The 21656-nt window shown below is 37.0% G+C and overlaps 2 protein-coding genes across 2 annotated transcripts; one reads left to right on the top strand and one right to left on the bottom strand.

Annotated features, from left to right (window-relative positions):
* Window positions 1–11755: 11755 nt before the first annotated feature.
* LOC120259820 (probable inactive 2-oxoglutarate-dependent dioxygenase AOP2) lies at window positions 11756–13326 on the top strand. The gene is made up of 3 exons (XM_039267264.1): window positions 11756–12256; window positions 12356–12668; window positions 12821–13326. The coding sequence occupies exons 1-3, from the start codon at window positions 11796–11798 to the stop codon at window positions 13082–13084; spliced, it is 1038 nt and encodes a 345-aa protein (XP_039123198.1). The 5' UTR covers window positions 11756–11795; the 3' UTR covers window positions 13085–13326.
* Window positions 13327–14903: 1577 nt separating this feature from the next.
* On the bottom strand, window positions 14904–18220 carry LOC120261596 (protein TIFY 8-like). The gene is made up of 6 exons (XM_039269539.1): window positions 17787–18220; window positions 16664–16854; window positions 16105–16565; window positions 15917–16004; window positions 15227–15455; window positions 14904–15141 (listed from the first exon to the last, which is right to left on the bottom strand). Exons 1-6 carry the CDS (start codon window positions 17977–17979, stop codon window positions 15077–15079), a joined length of 1227 nt encoding a protein of 408 aa, XP_039125473.1. The 5' UTR covers window positions 17980–18220; the 3' UTR covers window positions 14904–15076.
* Between the last annotated feature and the right edge of the window lie 3436 nt (window positions 18221–21656).

Here is a 21656-nt window from a genome sequence, read left to right as displayed (position 1 = left end):
AAGGCTTCAAGCAACTGGACATCGGGTTATTAAGAACAAAAGTAATGACAAAAGATATGTGAAATTATTTCTGTCAACAGGGGCAAACGGTTTCATTATACAAACTCTTCCAGAGTTCATTGATGCCACACACCCCGTATTATATAAGTCATTTGATTTTAATGACTATTTCCAATTTTACAATTCTAAGATGGGTTTCCAAGACTACTACACCACTTAAAAGACCTTTTGTGGCATCGATGATACTGTTTGATCATCAATATTACAGCTGGTGTAGGTTGTAATCCATACGAGGCTCGTGATTGGAGAGAAGTGGGCTAGTGGCAGTCCACTCAATGTGGGCCAGCTGTGTTTTGTGTCTCCACTCATGCATGTGGATCACATGGTTACTTGCGTGTTTGGGTGAACCTCGTACGATGGATTGCTATCACGTTAAATGCATGGATCTTATGTTTGGATCTAGATTGGATTTTCTAATTTATTTTGTTGTACTATTCCTAGTTTTTCTATTCTCTCTCGTTTGCCCCTATCATCATTTTTATGTAGAATGTTATAAACTTTTGAAAGTAGTAAGCAAAACAGTTAGGAGGTTTTGCCGCAACTCTATGTTTTCTTGCTTTGTTCTTCCTAAGTGACTGGTTTATCCTTTCATTCTGGTATCAGAGAAGGTTGGAGTGGATGCCAAAGTATCTTCGCTTTGAAGACATGACGATCACCACACAGCAAGCAGCAAAGGAAGGAGTGGTGCCATTGCAGTATCCGATGCTCCCTCTCTCTAACTACTCCGCTTGGGCGATCAAGATGGAGGCCAATATGGACGCGCAGGGAGTGTGGGAGGCTGTGGAACCTGCTGCCGGAGTGGCGGTAGATGTGAGGAAGGATAAGATGGCCCGGGTGTGCATCTTCCAAGCGATGCCAGAGGACATTTAACTACAAATCACCAAGAAGAAAACTGCGAAGGAGGCGTGGGATAGCATCAAAACCCGTTTCCTCGGCGTGGATAGGGTGAAGAAGGCAAGGGTGCAAATACTCAAAAGTGAGTTCGAAGTTTTTAAAATGAAAGAGAGCGACTCCATTGATGATTTTGCAGGGAAAATCAGTGGCATGGCGAACAAATTCAGTGAACTTGGCGAACCGTTGGGTGATGTTGCACAGGTGAAGAAGCTATTCGGATCTGTTCCGAAGGAATTCATGCAGGTGGTCACGTTGCTTGAGCAGCTTATTGATATCGATGACATGTTGTTCGAAGAGGCCATCAGAAGACTGAAGGCCTATGAAGAACGTATACGTAAGGAGGATGGTCAGGGAGATCAATTACTACTTACCCATGAGGAGTGGAATACACGGGCAAAAAGAGACTGGGAAGAGACGCGAAGACACGACAGAGGAAGTCTTGGAAGCTGGAGCAGAGGCCGCGGGCGTGGTACGTAGAAGGGGACGCGACATTCCCTGTTCCTCATTTCGGGAAGGAAGCAGTAGCGGAAGCAGAGATAAGAAACACATTAAATGTTTCAATTGTGATAAGCTGGGCCATTACGCATCAGAGTGTTGGAATGAGAAACGGGAAGAGGAGGCCAACCTTATCCATGATGAGGAACCTGCACTCATGTTGACCATAGCGCAAGGAAAAACTCTGAAGGAGAAGAAGCTTGATGTCGTGATGTTAAGTGAAGAGGATGTCTTCCCCGAGTTTCATGATGCTGAGAAAAGCTCCACTTACACTGATGTCTGGTATTTACACAATGGAGCGAGTAATCATATGACGGGCCATCGGGAAAAGTTTCACAACTTGGATGAGAGTATCACAGGGGCAGTGAAGTTAGGAGATGGGTCGATAGTGAAAATCTTGGGAAAAGGCTCCATCTTACTTCAATACAAGAACGGAGACCATCGATTCCTCTCGGAGGTTTACTACATACCTAAATTTCGTAGCAATATTATAAGCTTAGGTCAAATGACAGAGGATGGTTTCGAAGTTGAAATGATAGGAGAGTTCCTGAAAGTCTACGATGAGACGAGAACTTTGCTAATGGCCGTGAAGCGCATGATGAACAGGCTCTACAAGATCCAACTCACGGTTGGTAAACCGGCGTGTCTCATGACGAATATAGAAGACCCGGCATGGCTGTGGCATGCAAGACTCGACCATGTGAACTTTCATGCTTTGAAGCTTATGGCGTTGAAGCAAATAGCACATGGAGTTCCTGTTATCACTAAATTGAACAAGGTGTGTGAAGGGTGTCTTGTCGCGAAGCAAACCAGAAGCCCTTTCCCGTCCCAAGCAAGTTACAGAGCCAGTGAACCATTAGAACTTCTCCATATTGACTTGTGCGGGCCTATAACTCCATGTACTATAGCAGGTAACCAATATTTTTTCTTAATTGTTGATGATTATTCTCGTTGGATGTGGGTGTACTTCGTGAAGGCTAAGAATCATGTTTGCACTGAATTTAAAATTTTCAAAAAACTAGCGGAGAATCTCACAGGTCGGCGGATTAAAACAGTGAGATTAGACCGTGGAGGAGAATTCCTATCAACCAAATTCACAGAGATGTGCAACGATTCGGGCATCAAGCGACAACTCACTGCACCGTATTCGTCCCAATAGTACGCCACAGTTGAAAGAAGGAACCGCACCGTCATGAACACTGTGAGGGCTCTCCTTAAGAGCATGCACGTACCTGGGAACTTCTGGGGAGAGGCAGTGCGGCATGCAGTGCACTTGTTGAATCGCATGCCGACTAAAGCTTTGAAGAACTGCACACCATTTGAAGCGTTGTATGGGAAGAAGCCTCATTTGGGCCAACTGAAGATATTCGGGTGTGTAGCGTATACCAAGGTAACGGTGCTGCATCTCAAGAAGCTCGATGATCGTAGCATGGCCATGGTATACCTCGGCGAAGAAGAGGGAAGCAAGGCACATCGTCTGTATGACCCGTCCCGCAACAAACTTCATGTGAGTAGGGATGTGGTTTTTCAAGAAGACATGGAGTGGAATTGGGATGAAACCAGTAAGGGGGAGACCTAGAGTTGTCCAGAGTTTGTGGTTTCACTAACTAAAGGGGAGACTAATGACACTAGATGTAGTGAGAGTACAAAACCATGAGAAGTAGTTGATTCGATAAGAGCTGGAGTTGCACTGGGTCCTGGATCGCTTGTGGTCGCAAGAAGCACTGAGCTTAGGCCTACTATGCATGAAAGAGATATGTTAAATGCGTCACAGACACCAAAAAATGGAGAGACTCACATCACTAGTCAAGAGACACCAAATTTACAAATCTCTGATAATAACCAGAGAAATACCGTTCACTTGCGGATATATATGCAGATACGGAGGGAGAACAAGTGCTAGATGAGTTGTTACTACTTGAAACCGAGGAACCCTCATCTTACAGTGAAGCAACAAAGGAGGAGGTGTGGCAGCAAGCCATGAGGAGTGAAATTGACACGATAGAAGAGAATTGCACTTGGTCCTTAACTGAATTGCCTCCCGGGAAGACACCCATTGGACTGAAATGGATCTACAAAATAAAACAGGACTTAGAAGGGAAGGTAATCAAACATAAGGCAAGGATAGTTGTGAAAGGTTATGTCCAATGGCAAGGAGTAGACTTCAATGAGGTCTACGCACCAGTGGCTTGGCTAGACACTATCCGGGTAATTCTCGCTGTTGTTGCAAACAGGGGATGGGAGGTTCATCACATGGATGTGAAATCTGCCTTCCTGAATAGAGTCATAACAGAAGAGGTTTACGTAACCCAGCCAGAGGGATTCGAGGTGCCAGGGAAAGAGCACATGGTATACAAGTTAACCAAGGCCCTATATGGATTGTGTCAGGCCCAGCGAGCGTGGAATTCCTGTTTGGATGGCTATTTGAAGACTCTCCACTTTTAGAGAAGCGCTCAGGAGCAAGCACTTTATACAAGACAAGAAGAAGGAGTTGCAGTCATTGTGGGAATATACGTGGATGATTTGATAATCACAGGAAGAAGCAAGGATGAAATTGACCAGTTTAAAGCACAGATGATGGTGGAATTTAAGATGAGTGACCTGGGTCTTTTGTCATATTATTTGGGCATCGAAGTAGACCAAAAGGAGAAGAAAATTATAATCAGACAAACAACATACGCTAACAGAGTACTACAACGGTTCAGAATGAGTGGAAGTAACACAACCAATCTCCCTCTAGAGCCTAAGCTGAGACTACACAGAGATAGTGAAGGCGAACCTGTGGATGTCACTAAGTGCCGCTGGAGCATCGGGTGCCTCAGATACCTTCTACACACTCGACCAGACATGGCATACATCATGGGAGTACTTGGCAGATATATGCAGAGGCCGACTACGATGCACAATAAAGCAGTAAAACAAATATTAAGATACTTGAAGGGGACCACACACTTTGGTTTGGTATATATCAGAGGTGAGGAGAGCGAAGAATTGGTTGGCTACACGGACAGCGATCTAGCGGGTGATCTCGATGACAGGAAGAGTACAGGAAGGATGGCATTCTATATCAATAACAGTCTGGTATCGTGGAACTCATACAAGCAACGAACGATGGCATTGTCTTCGTGTGAGGCCGAATATATAGTAGCAGTTGCTGCCGCTTGCCATGCAGTTTGGTTAGCAAGTGTAGTCAATGAAATGATTGGGAGTATACTCGAACCATCAACGGTGTTCGTGGATAATAAATCAGCTATTGATCTGATGAAAAATCCAGTACATCATGGTCGCAGCAAGCACATAGATATGTGCTTCCATTTCATCAGAGAATGTGTTGAGAAAGGGAAGATCGTGGTGCATCCGGTGAGCTCCGGAGAACAGAAGGCGGACATATTGACTAAAGCATTACCGAGCATGAGGTTCGCTGCTTTACGTCAATCGTTGAGAGTGAGAGAGTTGGAACCTCGTAGCTTGGATTAAAGGAGAGTATGTAGGTTGTAATCCATACGAGGTTCGTGATTGGAGAGAAGTGGGCTGGTGGTTCAGTGAGTCCACTCAATGCGGGCCAGCTGTGTTTTGTGTCTCCACTCATGCACGTGGATCACATGGTTACTTGCGTGTTTGGGTGAACCTCATACGATGGATTGCTATCACGTTAAATGCATGGATCTTATATTTGGATCTAGATTAGATTTTTCTAATTTATTTTGTTGTACTATTCCTAGTTTTTCTGTTCTCTCTCGTCTACCCCTGTCATCATTGTTATGTAGAATGTTATAAACTTTTGAAAGTAGTAAGCAAAACAGTTAGGAGGTTTTGCCGCAACTCTCTGTTTTCTTGCTTTGTTCTTCCTAAGTGACTGGTTTATCCTTTCAGTTGGTAGTGCAAGTTATGCATACTGCGTGTCTCATATGATATATATCATCATTCTATTTTATTAAGTTGCTCTTACGTGATGTCATGTATTGATCTATTTCACTATCTTGTTGCTACTAGTAAAAAAAGTATCAGGTGATGTGATGCTATATATTTCACTATGTTGTTGCTTGTAGTAAAAAGTGTCTGATGCTGTATATATATTTCAATATATATATTGTTACTACTAATAAAATGTGCCTCGTGTCATGCAATCTTTTTGTTGAGTAAGTATTTTTTATATTTAATGCTATTTTGTTCTTAGATATGTTTAATATTAATTTGTGATGTTCGAGAAATGGTTGAGTTTAATATTAATTTGTTATGTTCGTGAAATGGTTGTGAGATTAAGCCGATCACTATAAAATTATAAAGATGTCATGTCCCGAACCTGGCTTGCAAGACCCAGTAGGCCGATAAACGGACGCACACCTATAGTGCATAGCACAATAGGCATGCAAGACCTTAGAACCTATCTCAAGACAAGCATACAATCTAACAGAACTGTGATTTTAAAAGTCAAAATCAGAAATTCGTAAAGTTCAAAATTCCAACTTCTGATACAAGCTGGTGTTCTATACATAAATGTGAGACAGAATGACAACTCAAATTTAGAAATGCACAAGAATACAATCTCTCTCTAGCTCACTAAGATGTTTGTTGTATTAATCACTTCAGATCTTAAAAAAATCAACAAGAAGAATATGAGCTTGACAGCTCAATAAGTTGCCCACTTAAAATATAAGGATTATTTACAAAAATCATAATTTATCAAAATCAAAAATCAAATTTATTTCAAATAACATAGATGTCAAAAACTAAGCACATACCAATGATCACACAGTCTATTGGTACACGGGTTGCCGATAGGACTCTTGTCGAGTAGCGAGAGTTTGATTCTCGGCTGAGGGTACATGAGATGTGAGCGGTGGTTGTGTGCTGGTGGTCCCAGCGCCCACGTGTACGCGGGCCCCGCTCCCACCTGCTCCACCGAGGCTTGTGCACGCCCCTTACGATTCTAGCGGGTCTCGTGCTCCTCTTGTCAAAAAAAAAAAAACCTAAGCACATAGGTCTTTTAAACAACTATTGCCAAAACAAAATAACAGAATTCATATATTTATTCTCGATGGCTTGAGCCATAATATCATAGCTCATTTATTTATCCTCGGTTTTCTGAGTCAGAATTATCAGAGATAGTTATTCTTCACCGACGGAAAGCAGTGGGAAACTATAATTTCTAGACCAAAATACATGTCGACATGGTCAGTGTTTACCCCCAATGATAGAGTTATTGCAAAGTTAATCTCAAGACTATAAGTATTGTGTTAAAATATTTCTTATCCAAACATTCAACAAAGTCAAAATACCAAGGTTCAAATGATTCCAATTTTACTAAAAATATTTCCATTTATTTAAGAAAACAAATATCTCACAGTGAATTTCAATAATACATAATTTAATAAATAAAAATTATAAATTGAATAATATTAAATAGCAAAGCTTCCAAACAACTGTAATAATATATACTAATGAAAATAATTTCCTTTTCTTTTCTTTTTGGCACTTTTAGAGGTGCCAAAAAATTAAAACTTTTTGAGTTTATACCTATAGTATAATTTATATACGGGTACTTACCTGATTAATGCCCAATACAAATCCCAAATTGAATAAGTTTCCTCAAAAATTATAAAGATGTCATGTCCCGAACCTGGCTTGCAAGACCCAGTAGGCCGATAAACGGACGCACACCCATGTGTGTGTAATGTATGTTAATCAGGTTCAAGGTCTACTAATGTGACACAAGCAAGTTTCAAGTTTTTTTTTTCAGAAAAACAGAGAATACAGAAATTAAATAGTAGCAATTTAAACAAGCAGAAGTTAACATTCAGGAAATATTGTAGAAATACACTATACTATAGCAATATATGTATTGTAGCAATATATTCAGAAATTTACTTGCATAGGTACAATATAACAAAATATGATAATATAAATATAGTTTACAGTGTTACACTCACAAAATAGAATATGTAGAATTATACTTGTAGAAATATGATATGCTAGAAATATATTGACAAAATACAATACACTATATATAGTTTCCTAAGACAAGAACAAATATCTAAGTTGTAGATATTTTAACCACAACAGTAATATGACTCAAACATATCACTGTTGCTAAATACAAATATGAAGTATAGTACTGTAGCAGTATACGCTGATAGGATATAGATGATTTAGAACAAGCACAAAACAATTACAATACAGAGAATGCAGATCTACTATAAGAGCATTAATTCAGCGTTAGAATGTAAGAAAAATCTATGTATTTAGCATGTATTCAAGATAAACTCAAGCATCTATTTAGCATTCAACAAGTATAAAAGAGTTAGAATTCTCCAGTCTAGGATAGGCGTGCCGGAGCACTACCCTAACGCTGAATTGGCCCCCTCGTGCGGGTTTCTATGGCCTCACTCCAAATGCTATGATACACTAATCCAAGGTAGAAGACACTCCCCTCCTAGCACATTCGGCGATGAGAAATATCCAAGTGCACCCAGAAGATTCAAGCGATGATGAAGATTCAAGGGATGAAGATGATGGGAAAAGAAAATCGAAGCTTCTTTTTTTAAATCTCACAGCTTGCAGGTTTTTGTTTTGAAGAAGAAGAATGATGATCAAGATCTTCAGCCTCTCATATCACTCTCTATATATGAGTTAATCCAACGGCTATAAGGAGTACAAAGGATGGCAATCAACGGATACAAACTAGTAAATAAAGGAATGAAATATTTTATAAGTTAGGATGTGAAATGTTGTGGCTTTTTAGGGAGAGGATGTCATGGGTCTGCAGGCTAAGGTATTTTAAAACAAAACCTATTATTTAGGTTTGGTTGTATTGAAGCCATAACTCCAACAAAAAAGTATCAGGTGATGTCATGCTATATATTTCACTATGTTGTTGCTTGTAGTAAAAAGTGTCTGATGTTGTATATATATATTGTTACTACTAATAAAATGTGCCTCGTGTCATGCAATCTTTTTGTTGAGTAAGTATTTTTGATATTTAATGCTATTTTGTTCTTAGATATATATGTTTAATATTAATTTGTGATGTTCATGAAATGGTTGAGTTTAATATTAATTTGTTATGTTCGTGAAATGGTTGTGAGATTAAGCCGATCACTATAAAATTATAAAGATGTCATGTCCCGAACCTGGCTTGCAAGACCCAGTAGGCCGATAAATGGATGCACACCCATAGTGCATAGCACAATAGGTATGTAAGACCTTAGAACCTATTTCAAGACAAGCATACAATCTAACAGAACTATGATTTTAAAAGTCAAAATCAGAAAGCCGTAAAGTTCAAAATTCCAACTTCTGATACAAGCTGGTGTTCAATACATAAATGTGAGAGAAGGATAACTCAAATTTAGAAATGCGCAAGAATACAATCTCTCTCTAGCTCACTAAGATGTCTATTGTATTAATCACTTCAGATCTTAAAAAAATCAACAAGAAGATTATGAGCTTAACAGCCCAATAAGTTACCCACTAAAAATATAAGGATTATTTACAAAAATCATAATTTATCAAAATCAAAAATCAAATTTATTTCAAATAACATAGATGTCAAAAACTAAGCACATACCAACGATCACACAGTCTATTGGTAAACGGGTAGCCGATAGGACTCTTGTCAAGTGGCGAGAGTTCGATTTTCGGCTAAAGGCACATTTCTGGGAGATATGAGCGGTGGTTGTGTGCGGATGGTCCTAGCGCCCACGTGTACATGGGCCCCGCTCCCACCTGCTCCACCGAGGCTTGTGCACGCCCCTGACGATTCTAGCGGGTCCCGCGCTCCTCTTGTCAAAAAAAAATAATAATAAGCACATAGGTCTTTTAAACAACTATTGCCAAAACAAAATAACAGAATTCATATATTTATCCTCGGTGGCCCGAGCCAGAATATCATAGCTCATTTGTTTACCCTCGGTTTTCTGAGCCAGAATTATCAGAAGTAGTTATTCTTCACCACCGGAAAGCAGTGGGAAACTATAATTTCTAGATCAAAATACATGTCGACATGGTCAGTGTTTACCCCCAATGATAGAGTTATTGCAAAGTTAATCTCAAGACTATAAGTACTGTGTTAAAATATTTCTTATCCAAACATTCAACAAAGTCAAAATACCAAGGTTCAAATGATTCCAATTTCACTAAAAATATTTTCATTTATTTAAGAAAACAAATATCTCACAGTGAATTTCAATAATACATAATTTAATAAATAAAAATAAAAATTATAAATAGAATAATATTAAATAGCAAAGCTTCCAAACAACTGTAATAATATATAATAATGAAAATAATTTCTTTTTCTTTTCTTTTTGGCACTTTTAGAGATACCAAAAAATTAAAACTTTTTGAGTTTATACATATAGTATAATTTATATACGGGTACTTACCTGATTAATGCCCAATACAAATCCCAAATTGAATATATTTGATAATAATTTCCAAGGATATCAAAAGCTTATTTAACACAAGCAAGAAAATTGAAAGAAGTGCTAAGGTAACCTAACTTCTAAAGCTTTCAACGAAGTCAAACAAACATGCATAACACTAGATTCTTAACCACTTAACTAGAATGATCAATTCTCCCTACTTGAAAAATCAAACATTCTATACATTAACAAAGGATCTCACTAGAATAGAAATGCATATAAAAAGATTAACAATGCATGATTCAAGTAGAACTCGTACCATTGAGAACTGAATCTAGCCTAACTTTTTCTATACTTCTCCAAATTACAAAATTCAAGATACTGAGACAATTAGACACCTAAAACTATGACAAATCCAAAATTCACACTGTTTGGAGTACTACTCAATCTATACCATTCAATTGAATCTCCAACTATTTTTGTAGACTTGTAATTCAGACGCATCTCTTTCAAACATGCATATCTCTCAATATACAACTTCAAAAGTGATAATATTTTACATTCAATCAGATAACTCAGTAACGCCTCACTTTTTTATTTTACACTTTACCAAATACAACATCTAAGACCATGGAAATCATCATACAAACTTCGGATTCTGCATAATAATATCAGTTGGCACAACTACAATAATAATGCTACAACTTTTAAACTACTGATCCAAAGAATTTGAATTTTTACAGATATTTAGAAAACATCAAACTCTATAACTTTATTATTCACTCTTCTCCAAATTCCACTTATAAGACAATGGAATTGTCTAACCAAATTTCATGTTTTCTGCAGAAATATCATTTGAGTACTAGTATAGTAATATGGCTTTAATTAAACCATTACAAAGGTATAAATTCTGAAATTTTGCAGATCCATGTATGACGTCGATTTCTACAACTTTTCTATATGATTCAATATCTAATTCAAACTCTAAATTCATAAAATAAATCAATAACTCGTTTAGGCTGCATAGAAATCTTATCCGAGGCACCTGCATTTAAAAGCTTTAACTTATAGGATACACATGCAAAAAATTTGAAATTTTGCAGTAAACTAGTTAAGATTAAGATCTACAAATTCTGTATTTTGATCTCCTCCAAATTCGGTCTCTAGTTCTTTCAAAATTAAAGAGAGATCTCTGCTATGCTAACAGAAATTTCTGAATCTTATCCTCAAATCAATCCAATCCTTCACATAAGAGGCATGTATGATTCAGACATTTCCCTCTAATCCAAGTTGGTATCAATTTAAAAAAGATTATAATAGAATCAAAGATCAAAGAATTTATATAAATTTGACCTAACCTATTAGAGCAAGAGGGTCAAATCAAGATTTTCACAAAACCGTAACCCTATCAGCTTCACATCAATGTCTAAAATAATAATAACAAAGAGTGCAACAATCTATCTGAATAACTCGTGATGAGAAGATTTTCTCATACTCGTCTTCGGCGCCATGCACCACGAATAAAACAGAAGAAGTCATTTTTTTTAAAACAACACCAAAATCGTGGTTGCTAGAGATTTGACAACCTTTGAGGATAAGAGCCAGGGCTGAACACATTTAAAATCAATGGGGCTCACAAAAGGTATCTTATAAATAGTGATGTTTGATAGTTTTCTAAAACAAGATCAATGCCATATTTTATCCTTTTATTATTTTTTTATTATTTGCTTTTGAAGGAATCCAACAACAACAATCATATCTTATTTAAATTTTTTACTTATTTCCACTCCAATTCTGCCTTCATCTCTGTCATCAACTCAAAAACACAGTTCCCATTCATATGAGGAGTGGGTGTCATCCACTCAAAAAAAACCGAAAAGTACCTCTGTTCCCATTCATATGAGTGACCATTCCACTCAAAAAAGAAAAGTACCTCTGTTCCAATTCCACTCAAAAAAGAAAAGTACCTCTGTTCCCATTCATATGAGTGGGTTGGTGGCCTCCACAGTTGCTGAAAATTTGCAAGAGATATATCTGCAAGAGGGACTTCATTCCCAATTCATAATTGTAGGATGCATGATGAACTCAAAATCAGAGACGCAGCAGCAACTTCCCAAGATCAACTTTTCCGGCCTGGTCGTCGGAACACCGGAATGGATTGCAGTTCGCACAGAGGTCATGAATGCACTCCATGTTTATGGTACCTTTGAGGCCGTGTATGATCCACACCTGGATCCGGAATTGAGGGAGCAGGTATTCAAGAAAGCCATAACCGAGTTGTTTGACCTGCCCACACATGTCAAGTCTCGCTCCGTAACATATACCAGTAAGTCATATATTCCAAGCGAACAAGGTTTCACTGTCTATGAAGGAAACGTTGAGAGTATTCACAGTGTTCAGAGTCTCACTAGTCTCATGTGGCCTCAAGGAAATTCTCACTTCTGGTAATTGTCTTATGTATGTATGTATATATTATTAATGCATGCATAAAAATAATAATATATATATATATATATATCTCTGATATATACTTTTGTGAACAGTGAAACGATGCAGAGATATGCAGAGGCAATGAAAGAATTAAATCAAATGATAACTAGGATGATAATGGAGAGTTTGGGAGTTGACAAGTATTATGATGAGATGAACCAGAAGATCAACTATATGTTGAGAGCAATTTGTTACAAAAATGAGGAGGATAAAGATGATCTGTACATGGGAACACACACTGATATCCATTTCCTGACCATTGTTGCCCAACATGAAGTTGATGGTCTTGAGGTTTTGATCAAAAGTGGTCAGTGGATCAAGCCTGCCCCTTACTGTTATATTGTCTTCCTCGGAGATTCTCTGCAGGTGATCCCCACTCAAACTCATTCTCTTCATTAATTATAATCAGAAAAACTTGAGTTCAGTCCAATCCAATCCAACTAAGACAAATATATAAGTACATATTTTTTACAACTAACTTTCAACTCTCATTCTCTTCCTTTCACACTTTGAAATAGGCGTGGACAAATGGAAGGGTTCAGGCAATTGGTCATCGGATTAGGAAGAACAAGAGTCATGACACAAGATATGTGACTCAGTTTATGTCAAGGGGGGCAAAGGAGTTCATTATACAAGCTCCTCCAGAGTTAATTGATGTAACACACCCGGTGTTATATAAGCCATTTGATTTTAATGACTATTTCCAATTTTATCTCTCCAAACTGGGTTCCATGCCCACCAACCCACTCAAGACCTTTTGTGGCATTGAGAAACCTGTTTGATCACCAATGTTATTTGCAGTGCAAGTAATGTTATGTGTCTGGTATCATATCATCATCTGTTTTACTATGTTTCTCGCTCAGTAATAAAATGTATATGATGTCATGTAGTCATCCATGTTTTACTTGTTGTTGCTACTAGTAAAATGTGCCTTTGTGCTATCTATTGCACTATGTTGTTACTAGCACTATAATTATAATGTCTCATGTCATGCTATCTTTAAGTTGAGCAAGACTTTTTTATATGTAAAGTTACTTTGTTCTTAAATGTATGCTATTTATTTATAGATATTTGTATATATGTTCTGTATTATGTGGGTGAGAGCTTAAATCGATCACCGTAAAATTATTGAGATTTTAATTATTAATATTCGAGTTTTTTTTTCCTAATCAGGAGCAATACCATATTTTGATGCTTTTAATTATACTTATAAAAAAAATCAAAATTGACTATTAATAATGGATTTGCTATTTTATTTTATATACTTTTACTGGTAAACTTGAGTAAGTCAAATAGAGCATCTGATCAGAAATAGTTTTAGCAATTGAAAATTCTCAGGAACACTTGTTTTTAAATCAATGAACTTCACATTGAGTTCATATATTTATTTTATTAAATAAATCCATTAATTGGCATTGTTACAACTAAATTATTCCACCTATCGAAATATAGGTGACATTTATTTTATCCATAAAGAACATTATTTTTAGTAAAGCAAAAGCATTAGCATTGAATATATCTAGAATCTCACCATTTTTGTATGCCGTAATAAAGAAATTTTTACTTACGAAAACAAATAACTTTTATATGCATATTGATATAAAAGTTTTCTTGTGGATATTTTGACCATGTAATCATGATTGATAGCAATCCAGACTCGGTGATGATATATTTGTATCTTTTTAAATGCAAAAAATATGTGATTTATCAATTTAATTAAAATAAGATTATTATTTTTTTAAGAGATAATCTAAAATAGAAAATCATTGTTAACTCAAATATATAAACATTTACTTTACAACATAAATTATATAGGTTTTTTTCTTAACCGTGTGTGAACTCAAACATATTTTTTATTAGTATATTGTTTTCCTACCCAAACAAAAGGGCCAGTTAGAGATGCAAATCTTAGATGGACCATAGTGCGCTGTACAAGACCAATGAGAGTTATGCTTATGCATGCAACGGGGATTAGAGTTTAGGGTATAGTTTGGTACATGTATATATATATATATAGGATAAGTTTCATTGGAATGGTGATGTTCCAATCATATTAAAAATATCTCCAATTAATGATGATGATGATGATGATGAAACAACCCTATTGTGGCATACATGGCTCTGTGATCATCTACTACACTATCATTCTGCTGCCAATATTGTGTTCTTGTGTAATGTGATTTGATTAAAATTCCTCCATGTTAAACATTAATTATCCAAATCCATTTTTTTTTTTTTATTTGGCCCTTGGCATTTACAGGTGATATATTGTCTTCATTTCTTGTTCTATGTGGTTGAGTTCAGTCTTTCAAAAATATCTAAGACATTTGTCAACATTAATAACTTTCGTCTTCTTGATGTACACTTTGATAGTAACAAATGATATAGTTGTCAAGATGGAGCTTAGTTTGATTATTCAGTGCTTCAACTGTTCACCAATAAGAACTAGATTAATGTTGACAAATGTTATGATTTTTTCTCTCGGTGCTTCAAATTCTCAGCCACAAAATAAATCAATCAATCAATCAATGAATCCTGAATTGGATGTCAAAGTAATCTGGAGTGACTAGAACCATTTGCTATCATACTTGTATAAAAATGTAAAGAAAAGTGAAGAACATGCATCTCTATTCAAAGTGGGCGGTTCTTAGACATCAAAAAGGAGGCAGCACAATGGAATTAGAAAACTACAATGTTAGCTAGATTTTTTTTTTTTTTTCCAGTTGTTTCCCTCACAACAAAAGATTGAAATTCAGAAGGTGTTGAATCCTCCATTAGACATCTCTCTTGCCTTCAGCATCAGTTCCTGCAGCTTGAATTGTTGTTGATCTTGTCTCAGCTGGGCCACATTGAAACCACAAACACTCTTTAGGAATTATAAGAGAGGGAAGGTTTAAATCCAAAAGATGTGAGTTTTTGAGTACCAGTTTTAAGTTTCGGACTATCAGTGATAACAGGAACCCGTGAAATTACTTGGCCGGGGAGTGGACGAGATGAATTGCCTTGGGTGGATGATGCAAAGGTGTTCCATATATCGTTCTCTCTGCTTGGGAGTTTAGCTTCCGGGGGTGGTGCAGGCACACCGGGCTTCGGGGAGTATGTGGTCGACCATGATACTCCATTTGATCCAGCCAATGCCATTATCACGTCTGCCTGTTTTTCAGCATGCCAAACAACAACAACAACAACAACAACATGGTTCTTTGTTAAAGTTGATTTTACCATCTCAAGAAAGATGTAACCAGAATAGGATCGAATGCCGTATGGTGGAGGTACACGAAGTTGGAATTATTAAGTGCATGTAATTCCTATCTAGATTATAGTTTGAGGAAAAAGCGACCAGATCTATGGTTTTGTTGAGATATTGTACATCTATACTAATAGGATGTTGAAATCATAACTTAAGTGCTCCTTCTGTAACTTGGATTACATAACAGAACAGAATCAGAAAAAGAAATTTATGGAAAATAAAAAAGAAGTCCATCAAGTTTAGTGGTAAATACTCATAGATACAAAAAAATATTGCAGCAAAAAAATTATTCAACCTATCCTACTATTGTTACTCACTCGAGCCTCATTAATCTAGTAGCATGAACAAAGAAAATTAAGCTGACCTTGTTCGGATGAACATCATCAAAGACATGCGCCTGGCCAGCATAAAATATGGTCATTTGCCGACTAGCAGATGCCATTGTATGGCGACTGAATATAACAGAAACAAAAAAGGTTACGAAGCACTGATTCCTTCATCAGAGTCCTAAAGCAAATTCTATGAACAGTGAACTATGATAAGGAAAGTTACCTAGGCGCATTGGATGGATCTTGTTCAATCACTAGAGGAGCCTTTGGTCTACTACTGCTACATGGCAAAACCACAGCTGAGTTTCTCTCACCAACTCCACCGCTCGCATTTGCTACAGTCAAAGCCCCAGAGCTTTTAATGCCGGTTCTAGAACCCTCGTCTGCCGCAGCTTGTGAAATAAGGGAAGCTCCAGTAACAACAGCATCTCTATATGGATATGAAGAAGAAGAAGGCTTCTCTCCAAAATTGCCAGCTTGAGCAAAGCGTGACGGGTAATGTGACATTTGTCCAGGATTTGCGGGCAATGATCGCTCCCATTTGTAAATAAGGGAATCAGGCCGACTACCCGTGGGAGGATGCAATATAAGAGAAGTCGGCCTTGGTGGTGGTTGCATTGAGAACACTGTTTCATCATCATGTGATTTTCCCAGCCTTTCACTGGTTGTCTCTTTTCCAAGCATCTGAATTTCATGTTCAAACATGGATTACAAACAGACACACTACAAAACCAATATGTCAATGAGATGTATGTTAACATTGAGTATCAATGTGCAAACACCTTCATTAGACGTGAGCTTTCGAGGGAATCACAGCCAACAGGAATAATGCGATCACTGACCATACCCATATAAGCTGAATCTGAGCTACTCCTCTTTCTACCAGAGAATGAAGTGCTTATTTCAGGCCCTGACATTGTGTTCTTCCTACCATTAAAGTGGAAAACCTCACAAGTGTTCACCCCCTGTCTCTCTATCAATAGATCAAAGAAGAAAAAGTTAAATAAAAAATAAATGAAGAAGAGATTAAGCTTCTTCTATCACTCGCTGCGTTTGGGCAATTTAATCTGAATCGGTAATTTAACAAGATTTGACACAGTTCTGAAGTTCCACAGAACAAAAACAAATACTCAATAATAATAATAAAAGAAGTGGAATAACAGATTAGCTAAGATGGCAGCAGGATACTGGCAAAAGTTAGCAAGGAATGCTGCAAGGAATGGCAGTGGTTGAGAGGGCCTGGTGGAGATGATGAAACGCAATGATAAACTAATTAAGGTCAATGTTCAAGAACACAAACTATGGCAAGTTCCAAAGCATTCAAAAAGATTAGTAGGTTTAGAACAAAGGAACAAAAAGATAACAAACCCCCGAGTGGTAAATAATCATTAAATGTTCACCTATCAAGATCAAACATGCACAGAGAATAATAGATGATAGCAAGATCAAAGTGTGTAATAGTACATGCACGCCTTCAGTATAAATCAGATGGAGATACCTTCAAAGAAGATCAGTCATAAATACTAAACTCTAAATACCAAGGCAAGTATTGGAAACTTGAACATCAGAACAAATTCTTCCTTCATGCAATTGGAAACAATAAACAAACAACAGATCTACATGAATTTCTAACTGTAAGGAATATATTCATCAATTTTAAATGCAGAAAAAGACTAAAAAATAAATAAATTAAATAATTCTCTCCATGTACCCACAAAAGCATCACAAGATCAAAAGGCAAAGCAAAAAATAAAAGAAATCCAATAAAAACATGAAAAACAGGGTATTCGAACAATCAAATGGAATAGCAAAACAGGATCTTTATCATTTCAGAAGAACCAAAACCACAAGAAAATACAAACTAGAACATTTTTAAAAAATTAAAAAATAAAAAGGGGCAACAACCTGAGACCAGATCAGAGGTGGCAGAAAGCAAGGCATGGCCGCCGGCAGAAGAAGCCTCAACCTCCATATCAGAGGCCCTGTTCTCACGCCCCTTATCCGCCGGAACAGTGACCGGAGTTTCAGCGCAGCTCATCCCCAAGAAATCATGAAAAATGGGCTCTTTCTCACCAGTGCCCATGATCACAAGCGCCATGATCCCTCCAAGCAGCCACCTTTTGCGGGGCTTTATACAAAGAAGGAGGTCCTCCTCCTCCTCATGATGACAGAGGGCAGAGCTCGGATTCCCACAAAGAGAAGGGAAGGAAGAGAAGAGAGAGATTGATGATGGAGAGCAGAGAGGAGCTTTAAAGATGAAAAGGTGGAGTCTTGGTGGCTTCTAAGCACTCGCTTTTGTTTGCTTGCCTTTTCTTTTGTATTTTCATGCTCTCTCTAAGTTTTCTATGTGCCATACCAAGTTACCAACACCAAGTTCTCAGAACCTAAAAGATATCATTTATTCATATTTAATATAATTAATAATATAAATATACACACTAAAACTTCAATTATAATATATATTGTACTATTTTTGTCACACCCACCCCTTCTACCGAGGTAAATGTGGCACCCATCAGTTAAAATTCACTTTTAGCTGAAGCCCGATTACCTGTTTTAAACAAAAAGCGGGGACCTACAAATCACAATTTACTGATTTTTTTCACCAAGTACATGTTCAAATACATAAATACAATAAATATAATTACTTTCTAATTTGCAGGGTACAACTGCTACTAGGTCATGACACCAATATAAGAAAAAAAGAAATGAGGGACCCACTGCGGGTCCTGGGATCGAACCCCGACTCGTTCTAAACCCGATCAGGTAATCTAGGTTCCTGCTCCTGCAATCTGACAGACATTCGGTTGGTCGGTGAGTGGGCTAATAATTCCAAATACTTAAATACGATAGTATATAAAGTATATAAATACCAATTTCTCAAATAATTTTTCCAACTTTTTCCAAAAATACCGGAATTCTAGCAAAAATACATTTTTTTAAAGAACTTTTGAAACATAAATTCATCATAAATCAATGTCAAAATAACTAATAATATAAAACCATTCTCAAATCCATAGCCCCGAAAACTCTCCCGACGTAGCCGTCGCGACTAGGTTGGGGAGCCGTCGAAAGGTCTTCGTAACCTTGAGCGTTGGCTCACCGGTCCCGTGTGGTGACTCGGGATCCCGATGTATCATCCAATCGAGGGCTCTACGCTCCCACCGATCCGGACAAATCAACACCCGAGTCCACCACGCCACCTCTAAAGGTCGGCCCGTGGGAACCCACTCTGCGATGAGTCGGGCTTTTAGCCCTGCGTCACCATCCAAAACCAACATGTAGATGCAGTGAACAATACTAAAATCGTATAAATCATAACATATGGTCCTTATCCAGGGACAAACATTCACGATACGATACATGCATAATACCAGTAAAGTCCAAATACAAAATACCATTCCTATGCCAGGAATGAAAACCAGTCCCACAAATATTGTCGGTAAAATATTTTTAATACACGCATACGATTTCACAAATCATTCCAAATCAAAAGCATATATAACCATCCAAAAAAATAAATTCATGAACCGAATAATTAAATCACATATACATGTATTTATACTATTTATAAATACGTATAATTATACTGAAATTGATGTATCAATACGATTGTCGGGGAACATCAACGGCAAATAAATATACGTATACCCTCAACATTATCACCCTAATTAAACATGATAAAAAGAAATACTTAAACAATTATTTTTCAAAATACTAGCCATTAAATAATTATTTCAAAAATAATAATAATTAATCAATTATTTAAAAATAATAGCCACTACCAACTCACTCGGTGTCCTTGGGTTCCTTGCTAGACTGGAACTCCCTCCCAAGACCCGAACAACACCTATGAGAATAATATAATAAAAAAATAAATAATATATTTAAACTCAAAAAGAAAATACAAAAAAATAATAATCAATTCTCTATGGGCCCACTCACTCCAATCGGTTAAAAATCCGACATTGCATAATCAAACCTGACTTTCAATTGCACTTAAACCAACTCAATTTAGACTAAACACGGTTAAACCAATCCGAACCAATCTCAATTCCATTGAACCAAGCTCAATTGTATCTGAACCAAAACTCAATCAAACTGAACCAGCTTGAACCAACTCAATTTTTTTATTCAAAAATCCTTTTGAACCAACTTGGTTCAGTCCAAAACCCTTAACCCAAATCAACTGAACCAAACCCAAAACCATCTCAACCCTGATTTGATCGAGCTCAACTCAACCAAATTAATTCAACTCAATCAATTCATGCAACTTGGTTTGATCCAACCAATTCAACTTGGCTAACTCAACCCATTTCAATCTAACCATTATCATTAACCTCCTAATCATCATAATCATCAATTTAATTAACTAAACCAAATTTTTAATCTCGGTGCTACTGATAGCATGCTACGATGAATTCCGTAATCTCATCCCCATTTTCAAGCAATTTCATCATGTTTACAAAAGTTTTTTTCAAAGTAATTTCAATCAAACAATCATCCACGATAATCTAACATGATTTCAAAGACTTAAATCCAAGCCAAACCTCACAAAAAAACATGTTAAATTCAAGCATTGTTGCTCAAGCTTTTAACTAAAATTTATATATCATTCAAACCAAAATAACCCTTACCAAGGACTCCGGCGAACTCTCTCCGGCGATCTCCAAGTCTTTCTCTTTAAAAACCTCTAATTTCTCTCATTTTTTCTTCATAACTCTCGGGATTCTTTAGTAGAAAATGGTGGAGAAGAAGATGAACAACACTCAAGCTCTAGATTTTTTTCTCCAAATTTAACTTTCAGCCGAAATTTACATTTAGTCCCTCAAAAACATAATTCCTTACAAAAACAGTCCCTGAAAAAAACTCATGAATGGTCCCTGAATTACAAAAATAGTATTCTCAAAAGATCCTTCTAAATTATCCAATGGTCCTTGGATTATAGTACAACATTTCAAAAAGATCCCTTCCATCTTACCTTTCAGTCCTTGGATGCCGTAAACATTTTATATCAATCCTTTTTCTATTACTCTTTAACCCAAAAATCTTTTTATAAACTTTTACACTTAGGTCCTTGTTATTTCCACTTGGGGTTTCTCAACAAGATTACTCGTAGAAAAAAATTCTTCATCGAATCGTAGTAATACCCACGAATATATTTTTCCAATGTATCCAAAGGTTCAGGGTATTACAATCCTTCCCCCTTAAGAAAATTTCGTCCTCGAAATTTCCTTAGCATACATCAATCTGATATCACTGAATTTCATTACTTGTTCCAAGACCTGTTCTCTTGTTCCAAATCTGTTCAACAGTAAATAACAATACTGTATTAGGATGTCCAAGTATCTGCTGATGATCAAAGTGAACCTGATTCCTCTTATACGGTGTTATACACGGTATACAACACTCTTCTGATGTGTTACTCTGGCTTCCTCACTTCCAAAACTCATACAATAAAATAATCTTGTATTTTCCACAATCCAGAAGAAAAGCAACTTCTTATTCACAAGTAGGAATACATCATACTGGAAATACACAGGTAGAATACAAACATCTCAAGCACACAAACGATAATACAAACAGATTATTCTACTATTCACAAGTCCTCATACGTTTACTGAACCTCATCCTTGTCTACGGTTTCTGCGGTTCAACCTTTCCCGGTTCCATTGCTCAACTGCTGCACCATAGTTAAGGACTGCATGGGCATCATCATATGCCGTTGCAAACTCCTCAGAAACTCCATACCTCCTTCTCAATTCTGGCATATGA

The sequence above is a fragment of the Dioscorea cayenensis genome, chromosome 5 (genome assembly GCF_009730915.1).
Source record: "Dioscorea cayenensis subsp. rotundata cultivar TDr96_F1 chromosome 5, TDr96_F1_v2_PseudoChromosome.rev07_lg8_w22 25.fasta, whole genome shotgun sequence".
Taxonomy (NCBI): Eukaryota; Viridiplantae; Streptophyta; class Magnoliopsida; order Dioscoreales; family Dioscoreaceae; genus Dioscorea; species Dioscorea cayenensis.
Note: the sequence above shows the minus strand (reverse complement) of the source record. Positions and strands in the feature narration are given on the sequence as shown.

Excerpts from the sequence above, each read along its gene's own strand:
- LOC120259820 (XM_039267264.1), top strand. The coding sequence starts at position 11,796 with ATGAGTGGGTTGGTGGCCTCCACAGTTGCTGAAAATTTGCAAGAGATA. Across the intron at positions 12,257-12,355 it reads CAAGGAAATTCTCACTTCTG|TGAAACGATGCAGAGATATG; the intron begins GTAATTGTCTTA and ends TTTTGTGAACAG. Across the intron at positions 12,669-12,820 it reads TCCTCGGAGATTCTCTGCAG|GCGTGGACAAATGGAAGGGT; the intron begins GTGATCCCCACT and ends ACTTTGAAATAG.
- LOC120261596 (XM_039269539.1), bottom strand. The coding sequence starts at position 17,979 with ATGGCGCTTGTGATCATGGGCACTGGTGAGAAAGAGCCCATTTTTCAT. Across the intron at positions 16,855-17,786 it reads CACCTCTGATCTGGTCTCAG|AGAGACAGGGGGTGAACACT; the intron begins GTTGTTGCCCCT and ends ATCTATTGATAG. Across the intron at positions 15,142-15,226 it reads TAGTCCGAAACTTAAAACTG|CTGAGACAAGATCAACAACA; the intron begins GTACTCAAAAAC and ends AATGTGGCCCAG.